This window comes from Rosa rugosa, chromosome 2 (genome assembly GCF_958449725.1).
Source record: "Rosa rugosa chromosome 2, drRosRugo1.1, whole genome shotgun sequence".
Taxonomy (NCBI): Eukaryota; Viridiplantae; Streptophyta; class Magnoliopsida; order Rosales; family Rosaceae; genus Rosa; species Rosa rugosa.
This window is the reverse complement of record NC_084821.1, coordinates 32,788,324-32,804,845: the sequence shown is the minus strand read 5'-3', so window position 1 is coordinate 32,804,845 and position 16,522 is coordinate 32,788,324. Positions and strand designations below refer to the sequence as shown.

At 37.1% G+C, this 16,522-nt stretch overlaps 2 protein-coding genes across 2 annotated transcripts; one reads left to right on the top strand and one right to left on the bottom strand.

Moving 5' to 3' along the window:
• Nucleotides 1-2,794: 2,794 nt before the first annotated feature.
• On the bottom strand, nucleotides 2,795-4,513 carry LOC133730646 (putative disease resistance protein RGA4). The gene is made up of 2 exons (XM_062158198.1): nucleotides 4,400-4,513; nucleotides 2,795-4,192 (listed from the first exon to the last, which is right to left on the bottom strand). Exons 1-2 carry the CDS (start codon nucleotides 4,511-4,513, stop codon nucleotides 2,795-2,797), a joined length of 1,512 nt encoding a protein of 503 aa, XP_062014182.1.
• A 2,755-nt stretch (nucleotides 4,514-7,268) lies between these two features.
• LOC133730645 (uncharacterized) lies at nucleotides 7,269-7,937 on the top strand. The gene has a single exon (XM_062158197.1). It carries the CDS (start codon nucleotides 7,269-7,271, stop codon nucleotides 7,935-7,937), a length of 669 nt encoding a protein of 222 aa, XP_062014181.1.
• The last annotated feature ends 8,585 nt before the right edge of the window (nucleotides 7,938-16,522 follow it).

The following is a 16,522-nucleotide window of genomic DNA, read 5'->3' as shown; positions in this document are numbered from 1 at the left end:
TTGAAACATGAAAGCCATTGCTGAGGCATTGCATGGCTTCAATCAAGCAACTGAATATTTTTTTATCCTAGAAAACAACGATCGATCAATGCTGAGTATAAGAAAAAAACAAAGATAACCCAAACCAACTCTATTATTTTGTAGACATGCTTCAGAAAGCTTTTTCCAGAACAAAAAGGACAATCATTTAGTGGCTAGTTTGAATTTCTGTATAGTGAGCAAAATAGTAATGGAGCCATGCACACATAAAAAGTAGTTTGTAAATAAACTGAGAAATTTGAAAACCGTTCGAACAAGGAAAAATAGTCAGAAAGAAGCTTACAAATGACATATGTTCACGAGCTATTCTGCATTTAGAGCATGTCATAATAACTTCTTCAAAAGTAATGCCTTGATCAGTAAATCCAGCACATATATCACATGGTTTGTCCTGAAAAGTTGAAAGAGATACACATTCAAAAAGAAAACCCAGAAGAGATGATGGATATCACAGGTTTTTTTTTGTTTCTGAAAAGGACAGTATGCACATTGATATTCTGCTAATTTGACATGGACTTTCCACAATATGCACAAGACCTCATTTAATTTCAAATTTTTCTTTTTTTTCAGATACTACAAAAATGTTACATCTGTTGAAACTTCAAACTGTGTATAACTTGTACTTTATTTGCTTAATAAATATTATTGGCCATGCATCTCCAATACATGCTACCAAGTACCAACCATGATATTTGAAAATTAAAATGTGGGGAGTATTAGGAAGTGACATCGCCCAACTTCAGCTAAATTCAGTCTAACAATTTGTTTCATGTGAGACAAGGAAGTAGTATGACTGTATAAAACATATGTATCGTAAAGCATGGTCAAGTTTTACATGAGCTTTCTCATACTAACTTGAGCAACCAAAGAAAACCTTTATTTTCTTTTATTTCTGTCTCTAAGTCACAGTCATGTTCTTCTATATATGAAGTTTACCATGTTAGTACTCGCACATTGACAAAATCATATTCCCCCCAAGAACCCTCAATAACTCTCAATTAGAAAACCCTGAGGAGTTTACTACCTGTTCCAACTTCCAAATGAACACTTCTGGGCATTGTGGTAATGGCAACAACATTCAGTAGTGGAAAACATAAAATTCAAAATTACACAACAGTCAGCTCACTAACTTCCATGACCTCGAATTTCAATAGGTCTTTCGTGAATCATAATCATGAGATTACTACCATAATCATCTAAATAAAAAGAAAGAAGTAAACAAGTGGCAGTGGAAACAAAATTGGACAAATTTGTCACTAGAAACAGGCACAGGTTCTTCAGAGCATATAATACAACTATACAAGTAAAATAACCTAATCAACTTTGTAGTTTGTACCCTGCTGTAGTTCTTAAACTTAAGGGTACCAAACAGAATCAAGGAAATACCTATACAACTTCTTTCTGCCTTTTCTTTTCGTATGTGCTTGTGTAAAGGCTGTAAGCTTATCCATTTTGCAGAAATGCTAATAATCAAATTACTCCAATGCACCCATTACATATTGCAATGAGAAAAATGAAAAAGAAAACAAAATGACTCATCCATCTCAATGGTGTAAAAGATTAATTAACATATCACACTTTATAAAAGTCAACCAATAATAAAAAATAAAAAAATCGCAGCACAATATACACCCAGATAAAATGAAACTACCATCATATTTCACAAGCAATAATCACCACTCAGCTAAAAATTAAGAACACCCAGAAATAAAAACTATTCCTTCATAAAATCAAAAGGCAAATATCAAACAAAAAAAATTACAGTAAACACATTGAAAAAAGAAAAAATGCAAGGATCGCTCTGTAACTCATTCGCTCATTATAAATTACAAGAATGAAGAAAACTCAAATGGGCTTAAGAGAGAGAAAGAGAAAACAGAGCAGGGCAGAGAATTAATGGAACTCTGAAAATGTGGGTGTTTCTGGTTCTCTGAAAAGCAAGCATTGAAGAAATAAAGAAATAAACTTACTGGTTAGAGAGAAATCTTCAGCCATTTGTTAAAATTCGAGCTTTCCAATGAGAAACACGAAGAGAGCGCACAAATGAGAAGTGTGACAGAAGTTTGTTCATACAGTCAACAGACACCTGAACTAAGTTTGCACCTAGTGTACATCAGCTGTGCAACTTGTTCTTCTATTTGAGCAGAGGATAAAGCCTGGTGAAAAATTACAAATTATGCCAAAACAATAAAGCCATCCATCAAGAAAAATTGCAGTAAGTAACTAACCTATAGAGCAGAGACTACAGAAGAGTTCAATGCATTTGAAAACTGGTTAAATCTAATCAAAAAGGAACACTGGAAGGGAAGAGAAAGCAGTCGTTTGAAAAACTTACAATGATTTTACTCCTTGGTTGTACTTGCACTTAGAACTTGAAATGGAAATAACCATGCGCAACTGAACATCAAACACTTCTGAAGCCACATGTATCCCCTGAAACTTGGAACCAGATATCCAATGACATGACATGGTTTGAAACCTTACTCTGCTTTAAGAGAGGATAAGTGATTTAACTTGCACAACACGAGACTCCCACACAGGCGCACTCCCAATTCTACATCTTTCTCTTGAAACATGAAAGCCATTGCAGAGGCATTGCTTGGCTTCAATCAACCAACTGCATATTTTTTTACCCTAGAAAACACTGATCGATCAATGCTGAGTATAAGAAAAAAGAACAAAGGTAACCAAACCATTTCTATTAATTTGTAGACATGCTTCAGAAAGCTTTTTCCAGAACAAACCAGACAATCATTTAGTGGCTAGTTTGAATTTCTGTATAGTGAGCGAAATAGTAATGGAGCCATGCGCGCATAAAAAGTAGTGATCTTGAAAACCGTTCAAACAAAGAAAAATAATCAGAAAGAAGCTTACAAAGATAGGTATATGGAATGTGAGAAATCTTGGGCCATTCTTCGCCGCTGTCCTCGGTGCATCTTTCCTTTAGAAGTGGACACCGAAAAATTCGTAGATCCTTTAATTTGGTGAGGCGTTGCATTGCTTTGAGTGAAGGTAGATACTTGATATTCTCACATTCCACGATAGTCAGGTACTTGAGAGATGCAAGGTTGCCCAACCACTCTGGTAAAGCCTCCACTCCATTGAAAGATCTTATAGTCAACTCTGTCAGCGAAGTGAAGTGTTGAACTTGTTGAGGAAGAGACTTGAGTTTAGGCCACCCGTGCAACTCTAATCTGTCAAGTTGTTGTGATAGAGCTTGAAAATCAGGGAAGGAGTCGAGCTCCTCCCAAAAAGGACCTAAACCCAATTGCGCCAGACGAGCGAGGCAGCGCAGCCCTGTTGAGAGAGACTTCAATTTCTCACAATCCCAAACCTGTAACCGACGGAGGGATGTGCATTCATCTAAACTTGGAATACTCTCCAGGTTATGGCATTGAGAAATCCGCAACTCCTCCAGAGACACCGGGATATGAATCCCACATACCAGACTTTGTATCCCCGCACATTTTCTAATCTCCAATACAAGGAGGGATGTGAAACTGCGGAAATCTGGAAGGGATTGTAGACCATTGCAATCCTCTATATACAGCTCCTTAAGACATGGATTCAAATCCGTAGAAAATGAAATGGATGCTAGCTTGGGGCATTCCATTACCCTCAACGTCTGAAGCGAGGGACAGTTTTCAATCCCACACGGTGGGCCCGTTAACAAACCACAGTACCAAATACCCAATTTGCGGAGAGATGCAAGACCTTGTGAGATTGGAATCGATGTTAGATTTCCACATCCGCTTATCCCCAATTCTTGTAGAGAGGTGCAGTGATCGAGTATGCCAATACTAGATAATCCATTACAACTCCTAATCTCCAATTCGCGGAGGGATGCAAGGCCCTGTGAGATTGGAATGGATGTTAGATTTCTACATTCCAATATCTGCAATTTCTGTAGAGAGGTGCAGTGATCGAGCAGGCCAATACTAGATAATCCATCACAATTCTTAATCTTCAATTCGCGGAGGGATGTCATGTCGTGGTCAATCGGAATGAACTCTAGAGTAGGAGATGGTTGGATGGTCAACTTCTCGAGAAGAGGGAGCGTGTCTAGACCCTCGGCTAGCTGCTCCAGTTTCTTACAATTCCGTTGTAAGAAACACCTTAACTTTAATTCAACAAAATCCCTAGAAACATAGATCTAAAGATCCACCACAAAGATTTACACATAGAAATGTTAAACGTTATAATCTGGTATGAAAAAAAATGAAACCGAATGCAAAAATTCGCTTCCACAAACTAAATTTCTCATGAACCAATACAAACCCAGAAGTGCAATTCTCATTCTAAACTGTTGAAACCTAAAAGCCTTAAGCACTCAGCCAAGACTAAGAGTCCATATACGTACCTTGGTCATTGCGAGCAGTGAAGATAATGGTTCCAGTCTCATCGCTAAAGAGGCACTCAGTGATGCGAAGGGGCTGAAGAGGGAGAGAGGAGAGAGAGGATCGAGTGCCGCCATTCTTGGAGGTGACCTCTCGACCGGATTGGTGGTGACGACCTTGACGGTCAGGGTTTGGCCGCTCGTGCCAGACTGGATCTCCTCCACCTTTTGATTGCTCGATTAGTAGCAATAAATCTACAACTGCAGGTGCTGGGCTCGCCTCTCGTGTTCATCGTGAGATCTCAAGAAACCCCAAAATAAAACTCAGAAAGAAACCCTAATTCGGTTTTACCCATTACCTAGAAATTGAAATTGAAAAGGAAAGAATACCTATTCATTAGGGTTGAGCAAATTTGCTTTGCTCATACTTTGGATTTGAGCTCCTTCGATATGCAGGACGAGAGGAACACAGAGAGAGACAGAGAGTGCGTGTGTGTGTGTTATTTTGCCCTTCATTATGAAGTTTTTGGGGATGCTGAGAGCTTGAGAGAGAGAGAGAGCCAAAGCGCGATGTTTAAGGGAAGTCGAGGTTTTTGGGAAGGGACTGTGAAGTGTGAAGAAAGTGACGGAAAAGTCTTTGATGGACACGATTCGAAGAAAAACCCTTATTTTGTCTAAGTGGGAGTGAGAGGAGACAAATAGCTATGGTGTTTTCATGAGAGATCCATGATGTTTTCATGAAGTTGAGAAGAGAGCTGCTCGACGAGAGGAAACGGCTGTTTTGACAAAGTGTTGACGGGGAGAGAGCAAATCCAATAAACCAAGCCAGCTAACTAAGTTGTCTAAGGCGGGCTTTTAATTTTTGCTTTATGAATCAGACAACATAAAGACGAAGTTTTGTTGTCTGATTGTGAACAAATTAAACCTCAGCTAAGGTTCCAAAGAGGGAAAGTTCCCGCTATAATATGCAACCAAAGTAACATGCTACTAGGCAATGCTCATTCACACAACAGAAACAACTCATTTGGTTGTGGGATCATCAATCTGGTGCTATATTTCAATCAAAACTTGGAGGTTTTTGGGGGGCTTCAGTGCCATTTTGGGCCAAATAAAGGCACATTTAAATATTTCCCACTTTATCACACAACAAGAGGTAAAAAACCGTTGTATCATGTTTTGCATGCTACACTCATACAACAGATATAACTATACTGTTGTACGATGTAGTACCAATTTGGAGCCAAATTTGAGTCGATCTAGGAGGGAAATCTGCCGCTATTTTTTTTATGATTCACACAACAGATTATTCTTGTAACCGTTGTGCAATGGCCTTCTAAACAAAAACTTCAGAATTTTAACCACCTTATACAACGTAGGTTTACTAAACATGTTGTCTGATTCACTTTTCTTCATCACACATCACTTTTTTTTTTTTCGTTGTGCAAAAAGTGTAGTGTGTTGAGGTTTTTGGTGTAGTGTTAGTAGTCATTTTATAGTAGGTTATATATGTCATTTAATAATTCATAATAGAGTGAGATCAAATGAGCAGATTTGGAAATCTTAATAGTAACACTAAAAAAAAAAAAAAAGAGGAAGAGAGAAGAAAGAGAAATTTTAAATACACACCCTAATTATTTACACATCTCTATTATTTTATGTTTCAAATCAGATTTCATAGGTTGTCATAAAAAATAATCAAATTTCATAGGTAGGTTAAATGACCAAAACAGACATCTATGTATTTGAAGAAAAGAAGAAAAAAAATTGAATCACGCCTTTCTATAGACCCTAGACGTTGCAATACATCTTTCTTTCCGCACTTCATCACCAGAATTTTGACTATGGACATGAATTTTGAAGACCTCGTTCAAAAATCTTCAGTTAAGGTATGTATTCTTCATCTTGTACTGTATACAATTCAACATGATCTCAAGAGCTATCTCATTGGGATCCACCGACATTTTGGAGATGGTGGTCAATAAGTTGCCAGAGTGAGTAGAGTAAGAAAGGAAAGCATAGAGAATGTAGTTGATGAGAAAACCCTTCTAGGCCATTGAGGTTTGGAGATTATTATGGCCGTGAGAATTTTCGTGGGGTTTTATGCACTATTTATTTATGAGCATAAAGAGAGAGCTTAAAGTTAATAGCTTTGCTGGGATAAGCATGATTCTTGTAAAATATTTTTTTCTTTCGCAGTACTCTTTTTGACCTACTACTATTGGGTCAAAAAGAAAAGCTTTGAACTCTCCTCGTATGCAATTGTTATAATGAAAATATGAGGCAAGTCTGGAGCATCCAAATCAAATTGTTTATTAACTGTATTCCATTTAGGTCGAGTCAAATTCTAATTGGCAACGACAACATGCACCAAGCCATGCATATTCTAATTGTATAGGAACACAACCATGCATCAAACCAGTTCCAGTACCTTAGCAGTTCCAAACCAGGATATATTGCTATTGCAATCTTTTATTGTAGAATGCTAGCTAAAGTTGAACAACAATATGTTTATGTGACATCTAATTTTTATTGTATTGTAGCATGCTGAAGTCCAACAACAGAATGTCTCGACCATATATAGCAATATTACAGAAGAATGTTCACGTGATTATACCAATGAATTCACGACGTACCAGGTAATATTTGTTCAAGTTGGATTTGGATTATAAATTTTTATTTATATTACGTAGTAACTCGAATGTGTTGTGAACAAATATTTGAAAGCAAAGCCGCATTGGTTCGATGGTTCCTTATGACGGTGAGGAGAACCAATTGTGTCATAGTGATACAGAGGTCTAATTTGGGAAACTCGGGCAAGAAAAGAAGGAAACCAAGAATAAGATTCAGTTGTGAGAGGGGTGGAAAATTTAGGAAGTTTAAGTGAATAACCAAGATGGCTGACAAAAGCACCCAAAATTCTAAAGCAAACAGTAACAAGGCTGATGAACAACAACGCCCGAGGCTGACTTCTACAAAGAAATGTGAATGTCCATTCTTATTAAAAGCCTTTAATATTAGTGGGGATGAGTGGGTACTTGAGGTTGCTTTCGGAATCCACAATCATGTTGCCCCATCATATCTAGAAGGTCATTCCTATGCAGAGCGACTATCTAAAGAAGAATATGAGTTGTTGGTGGATATGTCTAAGCGTTTAATGAGACTTAAGGATATATTGATTGCCATAAAGAGCCAAGATCCAAGTAATACATCAATGATGAGAACTATATACAATGCTAGGTATTTTGCTCGGATTATCACTAGAGCATGCAGAACTCAAATGCAACAATTACTAAAGAATTTGCGCGATCATCATTATATTGAGCATCATAGAAGCGAAGATCACGTGGTCACTGATTTATTTCGGTGTCATCCATTCAGTCTTCAAATGCTACATACATTCCCACATGTACTTATCATGGATTGCACCTATAAGATAAACATGTATCGTTTTCTACTTTTTGAGATTGTGGGCATTACATGCACTGAGCAAACTTTCAATGTTGCATTTGTTTACATGTCAAAGGAGGCAGAAGATAATTATAGATGGGCACTGAGTAGGTAAAGGACACTTATGGATGAGGATTCTATGCCTGGGGTAATTGTCATTGATCAGGAATTAGCACTTATAAAAGCCACTGAAAATGTCTTTCCCGATACTCATCAGATTTTATGTAAGTGGCACATTGGTAAGAATGTGATTAGAAAATGCAAAGAAAAATTCACAACAAAAGAAAGGTGGGAAGCATTTAATAATGATTGGCATAGCTTGGTGCATTGTAGTACTGAGGATGAGTATGTACATAGCCTTACAACTTTTGAAATCAAAATTCTTTGCATTTCCTAAGGAGATCAATTATTTGAAGACCAATTGGCTGAACAAGTATAAGGAAATGTTCATTGCAGCATGGACAAACAACTACATATATGCCTCTTGGTGCAAAGACTTCGAATCGGTAATATTTCACTACGCCAAAAACGTTAACACACAACACTTTTTGCACAACGAAAAAAAAAAGTGTTGTGTGCTGAAGAAAAGTGAATCATTCAACATGTTTAGTAAACTTACGTTGTATAAGGTGGTTAAAATTCTGAAGTTTTTGTTTAGAAGGTCATTGCACAACGGTTACAAGAATAATCTGTTGTGTGAATCATAAAAAAAATAGCGGCAGATTTCCCTCCTAGATCGACTCAAATTTGGCTCCAAATTGTGCCCTAGATGCCACTAAATTGTACAACAGTTTAGTTACTTGTGTTGTAGGAGTATACTTGCAAATCATCATACAATGGTTTTTAATGTGCCGTTGTGCAAGTGAGTGGTAAAATTTGGAGAAGTCACCAAAATGACATTCATTCTCCCCCCAAAACAAGCAAATTTGGCATCAATGGTTTGTCATGCTTGCAAGTTCCTACAACATAATGAACTATTTCTGTTGTGTGATTGAGAAATGCCTAGCCTTAGCGCCAAAACTGAAATTTTGATTGCACAGGCGAGAAATTCCCATCTTTGTTCCCTCAGCTTTGCTACACTTCAAACAACATAAACAACTCTGTATGTTGTCTGAGTAATTAAAAAAAAAAAAAAATTAATGCGTGGTGCCTTGGACAACTCGAGGGCACCATTACACACACTTAACCATATTAGCCGTTTTACAAGTCTGAGAGCAAAACCCCGAGACTTTCTTCACTTCGAGCAAAATCCCAAGTCTTCCATCTCTCACTCCCACTTTGGCTTTAGAGCGTTTTCAGCTAGAAAACTTCCACACTTCCCCTCTCTGCGATTCTCTGAGTCGCAAACCCTAACCCCCTCTTTTCTTTGAGATCATATTTTCGAATTTCAAGATGCGTGTAATTCTTCTTAATTTCTCCACTATCTCGACTTGAGATTAGGGTTCTTCATACTAAAAAAAAAGAGGTTCTTTGATCTGCTAGTTCTGCGTATTGGGAAGAAGAAGTTCATCAAGGGATGTGAAGGCTGGGTCTTCGAAACCTCCAATAGATCTCACGAGTAAGTGGTCGGGGCATCGAAGAGATTCAATGAGATCAAGAAAGAAGATTAGGGTTTGGGAAAAGAAGGAGGACCAGTTCATAAGGGCTCTATCATCTGCCTCATCCAATTGACCTGCACCACCGTACAAATCCGCAGGTATGTACTAGCTCTCTTCCTTCCTTTTCGAAATTTGATGTTTTTTTGGTCAAATTGTAATTGATGTTAGATGGTGCAGCAGCTGCTTCATTAGCTCTAATTGTGCTAGATCAACCAGGATTGGGGTTTTCTTTGATTGAGTTTATTGGGTTTTGAAGATAATCGTGCTAGATCAACCAGGTAAGGGGTTTTCTTTGATTGAGTTTTGCTTAAGATTCATCTGGCCGTTTTGGGTTTGGTTTGATGATCGGGGATACCGAACTATATTATTTTGGTATAACCGAAATTCCCTCTTCTTCTTCTTCTTCTTCTTCTCACCTTGAGACTTGGATACAAATATGGCAGCCATCTTTATTTCCGTGAGTCCATTTCTCATTTCCATTTTATGTGTTTGTCCAATTCCTTCTAATGTTTCAATTCAAATTAGGATTAGGAATGGTCATCTGAAACAAAAAGGGAACTGATAGTCATGTTGGGTATTCAAGAAAGGGCTAAATACAAATTACTACCCTGTGGTTTAGGTCCAAAATCAATTCAGTCCCTGAACTTCTAATTTCATCAAAAGCACCCCTGCACTTTCAATTTTGATCTAATAGGTCCAATTTATTAGTTTTCCGACCATTGAGTTATTTAACTTGTTAATGTGGATCATATATGGCCTATGTTTTATGATGTGGTGTCAATGTGGTTTGCATTGTCAATTTAGGAGTGAGTCCTACTATTAAAAATAAATAGTTTTTCAACAAATAATCCAACTATTTGAAAGAATATTAACGAATTGGACCTATTAGATCAAAATTGAAAGTGCAGGGGTGTTTTTGATGAAATTTGAAGTCCAGGGACTGAATTGATTTTGGACCTAAATCACAGGGTACTAACTAGTATTTAGCCCTTCAAGAAAACTATAGTCTGCGAGATGTTTGAAACATAATGGGAAAACTATTGGGAATGAAACTATAGTCCGAGCCTATAGTCCTTCTGGGTTGCATGAAACTATAGTCCAAATAAAAAGGGAACTAATAATCATGTTGGGTATTCAAGAAAACTATTGTTGTATTCTCGCCCTTCTTTCTTCTTATATTCATTTCTGGGTTTGTCCAATTTGATTTCTCTATTCTAATTGGTTCATGGGATTGCTTAGTTTTTGGGTATTTTAGTCTGTATTATATGGGATTAGATAAACTTTACTAATAATAGATAAACTTTGCATGCACGCCGTAAATGTCATGTTATATTTACGACATGCTTTTTTTGTATGCCGTAAAAGACTTCATTTCTGTCTTTTACAGCGCGCTTTCATGTGTGCCGTAAATGGTGTTTCTAAAGTCATTAACGACTTGCTCCTACTGTGCGCTGTAAATGACTAGCAAAAATTTAAGAATCCCGCTCAATCAGTTTAGCTAATTTCCAATTTCCCACCAAACCTTTTACTTGACATTCGAAAAGATAAAAACTAACAACCCAGATCTCTCATCTTGTTTCCTCTTCTTCTCTTCATCCTCACTCGATCCCATCCCATCGATATAAAGGCTAAAGCCAATAATTCGGTCATTAGGTGAGTGAATATGTCTCTCCCAAATTCAATTGGGGCTTGTTTCTGATTTTTTAAAATTCCTTTCAGATATGAGGAAGAACCACTAGAGCGAAGAAGAAGAGAGCCAGATCTACACAAACCCCTTATCTTCTTCGTCTCTCTTTCACTTTCGGGGGTTTCTCTTTCTTTTTCAAATCTCTCTCTCTCTCTGCTCTGCGCGGCCCTTCGAGGCTTCCACCACCGGATGCGTATGCATCCATCGCCTCTCTCTCCTTCTTCTCTCAGGTACTCCGGTTGCTCTCTCTTTCTCTATATCTATCGCTGTTTGTATTTACCTGATCTACTTTTTCAATCAAAAACTTTAAACTTGGTGGTTTTTGGTTTAATTTTGTGGTATTTGTTTGGGTTTTAGGGGTTGAAGTAGTTTTTGCAGTAGAGAAAGATGCGGTGGAGATATGACTACTGTAAGATCAAGCTTGCCGTGCAAGATTCGGCAACTTCTGTCAGCCGACGGTGCTCTCGGGCCGTCTATCAAACTCGACTCCTAGCAGGTGAGTTCCTTCTCTTTCGCTTTCGGTTTGGTTTGATGAAATACACAGACTTCATTCAATCACAAATTTCACATATGCACCCTTTCTGTTTCTGCGTTTGATTGAGCCAAAAAATATAAAGAGGAAAAAGAAAGAAAGAAAGAAAGAGTCTTTCTTTTTCTTTCTGTGTATAGAGAAAAATAAACATGGTGCTCTCACGGCTTCGACACCCGTGATCTCACGCGCCCCTACTCTTTTCCGAGCACGCCTTCTCTCCTCGTCCAGCAGATCACTCACTCGGTATGGTTCTCGATTCCATTTGCTCATTTGATCAACTTTAAAGGAAGGGTCTTTGATTCCATCACTGATTTTTGTGTTCTGGGTTAGTGGATATTTGATTGAATTGAGCTTGGGATGATGAGAATTTTGGGTTTTTTGGGGTGTTGGGTATTGCCGGGTGTGCGTTAGAGTGGCTTTAGTTTTGTCAAGCTTGGTTCTTTGAGCTAAGAGAGCATGGTTTGGGATTGTGTATTGAGAATTGTTATGTGGGAGTTTTTTGTTTGGGAGTTTAGTAAAATGTGTGTTCACTGTTCATGATATGGTAATGGGTTTTGGTGATCTTGTGATGTGATTTTTGTTCTTGCTTGATGATGTAGAAGTTCCAATGTGTAGAACTTGACTGTGGGAGGTGATACTACTGTATTAGAGTATGTAGTTGTTGACTTTTCACTTCTGGAATTGAGTTCTGGTTACTTTGTTACCATGATAATTGTTCATACTGCTTTTAGTTTTTATTTTATTTGAGGAATAGTGGTTTATCCTTTTCCAACCAGAGGAGGGTTATTTTGATTATCGTTGTCTCCACTACCGTATTGGGAGTGTCGGGATCGCATGTTAGCATCATTAATTAAAACTTTAAATCCTGGAATCAACAATGGCATCATATATCCTTCCTGATTTGTCTAAACATATGCTATTTTTCACTGTGTTTCTCGTACACCCAAGTAATACTTATTCAAGCTAGGTCTAGTTGGGTTGGGTTATAGCTTGCTTCCATATATAGTACTTCTATCATCTGTGTTTGTGTGTGCTGACATTTTATTAACAATGAAATGGATCAGGCCTGCATCTTTGTCCATGCTCACTGGAGTCCAGTATAAATTTTCATACCTCAAGGTCAGTGTTTGAAATGTATATTAGTAGATAGTAGTTATGTATCCATATATAACAATGTGCTGATGCTGTTATCATTTTCAACCTTGGACGGGTGTCAAGCATTACTCAATTGCCGGTATGGCTTTACCATTTAGTTACATATCTTTTTTATTATAAACTTAAGGCTTTGGCTTTACCATTTTAACCATGTTGATTGTTATTTCAGATCCTTTGTATGCTGTCCTTGATATGCCTGCTTTGTCTCCTACAATGGTAAGCCTCAGTAGGGAATAGTTTTACTTAACATCTTAATTAGCAGTTTAATGTCTCTCTCACGTTTATTACTGACGTACCATTCTACTTGGTAGAGTCAAGGTAACATTGCTAAATGGAGGAAGAAAGAAGGACATAATGTTAGTCATGCAAAACGTTCATAAACTGAGATTCTAGGTTTCATGTGAGCTGATATATATATGATCTTCTTCTTTTAAGTTTTTAACTTAAAGTTGATTCTTTTTTTAGCAATGCTAGTAAACTTATCTTCAATGTCTATGTGGGATTCCTTCTTGTTATAGGAACTGGTGATCAATTTCATAGTAGTACTTGTTAAGGTTTGTTGCGAATTTCCCTTCTCTCATTATTTCATTGATACTTGAAGTTTGATGATACATTTGTGATTTGTATAGCTAGCTCAGTAGTTTACTGGGATTTGTATAGCTCAGTAGTTTGGATGATTTTTATATTAAGGCATGTTATCTAAGATAGTAGCTTTTGATGTATCAAGGTTGTTCTCTTGTTAGGATGATTTTGCTGTGTGATGAACACTTGCATGTCAATGTGAATACCACATTGAATGTTGATTTTGTGTTGCAGGTAATCACAAAAAGTTGTAAAGCAACTTAAATAAGCAGCTCGGACACAAGAAGATGGTTCAAATAAGTCTGTCTTTCAACAGGTGTAGTAGCTGCTTATCTTGTAGAGTGGATGAGAGAAATGAATGTAAAGTAGTGGTGTAGGTTTGGTTTTGTTTGCTATGGATTTTTCTTTGCTTGTAAGAAAATTTTATTTGATGTGCAATAAATATATAATTTAAATGATGTTTATTTACTAACAAAAATATGGAAATTATGACCTTTTTCAGATTTTTTTTTTTTTTAAATTTCTTAAACATCATTTACGGCGTGCATGAAATGTGCGCCGTAAATGTAACCCTCTTTTACGGCGCACTTTTGACTCATTTACGGCGCACATTGTGACTCATTTACGGTGAATTTTATGTGAGCCGTAAATAGTAATTGTCATTTACGGCTTGCATTTTTGGGCCGTAACATGTCATTTATGGCGTGCATTGTGGGCCGTAAAAGACATTTTCTCTGGTAGTGAATCCTTATATAATCATGCAACAGTTCTAATAAACATACGTTGTGTTATTTACAATCACACAACTGTAATAACTAGAATACGTTATCTAAAAACTAACACACAACAATAAAATTTTCAAAAGTGAAGTGTGAGAATAACTCATACAACAGAGAAAATAAAATGCTGTTGTCTGATTCGCCTTTCATACAACGCCTCGGAAACAACTTTCGTTGTGTGAATGATGTCAATGACATGTGCAGTCATGCTGCACGGCAACTTTGGCTGCCATCTGCCGAGAGAAGACACAATACTTTTAACCAAATAAGTGTTGACTGTTTGTGTTTCATACAACGTGTTTCCACTGTTGTACCATTTTTCATAACACAATGCTCCGATACACAACGGAGATCGTCCAAATCACACAACGAAACAATGTGGTTCTAGATGCACTCTCTAGACAAGTGGAGCTCAATACTATTGTGGGAGTATCAAGTCCCATTTCCCAATTCATGTTTGATTTACAGAATGACACTTTGGTAGATCCTGAGGCTGCACAACTGATTCATGAGCTTCAACAAGGTATGTGCTCTAAAAAGGGATATTCCATTATTAATAACAATCTGTATTATAAAGGAAGAATGTTTGTGCCTTTGATTCACTATTGGAGAGACAAGGTGTTGAATGAATGTCATGCTGGCCTAGTTGGTGGTCATTCTGGTTACCTGTCCGTTGTCTGTTAGATTTTTTGGCCTAGTGTTTATACATTACCTCATTTCAACTTTGTCATTCTTATCTTTTTAACTTATCAATTTATTTTTTGATTAGGGCGGAGAGTGCTTATGCAAAGCTCAAGCGAGAACTTAGATCTTCTTAACTTGACTTTAATGTATCATGGGAGCACATCCACTCATTATTGTGTTTACATCATACTGAAGTTAAGGCTTCATTTGAAAAAAGTCGATGTTTTGTGCAACATGAGTTCAAGCATGCATACTTGAGAGAGTTGATAGGATTTGTGTCGATTGCGGAATTGAACAAGATCGTGTATAAAGTGAACAAGTAAGCTCTCATTGAATTTTAGATTTATTTTAATCACAATAGAAATTAGATCGGAACTTGAATCATAGTAAATTGTGAAATCAGTGTCATAGCCTACTGAACATGAACATGAAATCAGTGTTTGCCACTTTTATCTGCTATTCTTTGGTTCATTTAATTATAGTGCTTGGTGTTGGTCATGATCGGTTCTCATGTCATTATTAGAGTTAAATGTCGAATTACAAAGCATGTTGTATAGATGTTTATGCTAATCTCTTTAATGGTTTTGGAATATAACTTTTTAGATAGGAAATAAAGAATATGCTGACAACAGAATCATTGTGCACTAATATACTGATTGACACATGATATTATGTTGGCAACCTTCTATGGAGATAAATTTATACAATGCAAGGCTGTGTCTAGGTCTGATAGCAGAATTTTTTTTTTTTTGGATTACATAGGGTTGATGATATTAGATTAGTATAACTTGCATCATGTAATTGTGCCATACGTAAAACACATGGGTTACCATGTGTGCATGAGATAGCTAAATATAAGTGCACGAAAAGGTTCCTTTAAAGGCAGAATTGGAACGATTGGCAGAATGGGTTGAAGAACAAAATAAGGATACAAGACTTCTTAATGAAGATTGATGAGCTGATAAATTTGAGCTCTATTATACTTAGGGAGCCAACTAAAAAGAGAAAGACCAAAGGGCGTCCAAGGAAGGAAGACAGTAGCACTAGTCGTTTGCCATCCGGTTTTGAAATTATAAATACAGTGTTGTCTGAGCGTGAGACCCATTCGCCTCTTCCAAGTGTTCAAAAAGTCTCACGTAAGTCAAATATAAAGACAAGTAATGACCACTAAGAGAAAAGTAAGGTACGATACAAATATTCTTTTAGTAATATTTACTTGAATTTTTTGAATAATTTACTAGTTGTTTTATGTATAGTATTATCTTTTCACAAGCAGATAAGCTCAGAAGGATATGAGGTTTGAGCTAACTCAGAAGTATACAGTACAGTTCATATTTGGCATTCGGCCATATATTATCGGTTCAATGGATGTCGAAAATGATGGTAATTGTGGTTTTAGAGTTGTGGCATCGGCTTTGGGATTTGGTAGAAAACATTGGCGTAAAGTGCGAACTGATTTGCTAAATAAGCTAAAAGGCACGGTTGAGCTTTATGAAGCTCTTTATGGAGGACAAAGTGCTGTGGACAAACTTTGAAAACGAATTAACCATTCTGCATCCAATATTGCACCTAAACGGAAATGGATTGATCTACCAGACATGGGGCATGGGCATTTGTTTGCAACTTATTATGGAGTAGTGGTTGTCAACTTATTAGATTGTCAGTGCTTCACATTTCTCCCAT

Coding starts and splice junctions, on each gene's coding strand:
- LOC133730645 (XM_062158197.1), top strand. CDS start 7,269: ATGGCTGACAAAAGCACCCAAAATTCTAAAGCAAACAGTAACAAGGCT.
- LOC133730646 (XM_062158198.1), bottom strand. CDS start 4,513: ATGGCGGCACTCGATCCTCTCTCTCCTCTCTCCCTCTTCAGCCCCTTC. Junction 4,193..4,399: donor CACTGCTCGCAATGACCAAG/GTACGTATATGG, acceptor GTGGATCTTTAG/ATCTATGTTTCTAGGGATTT.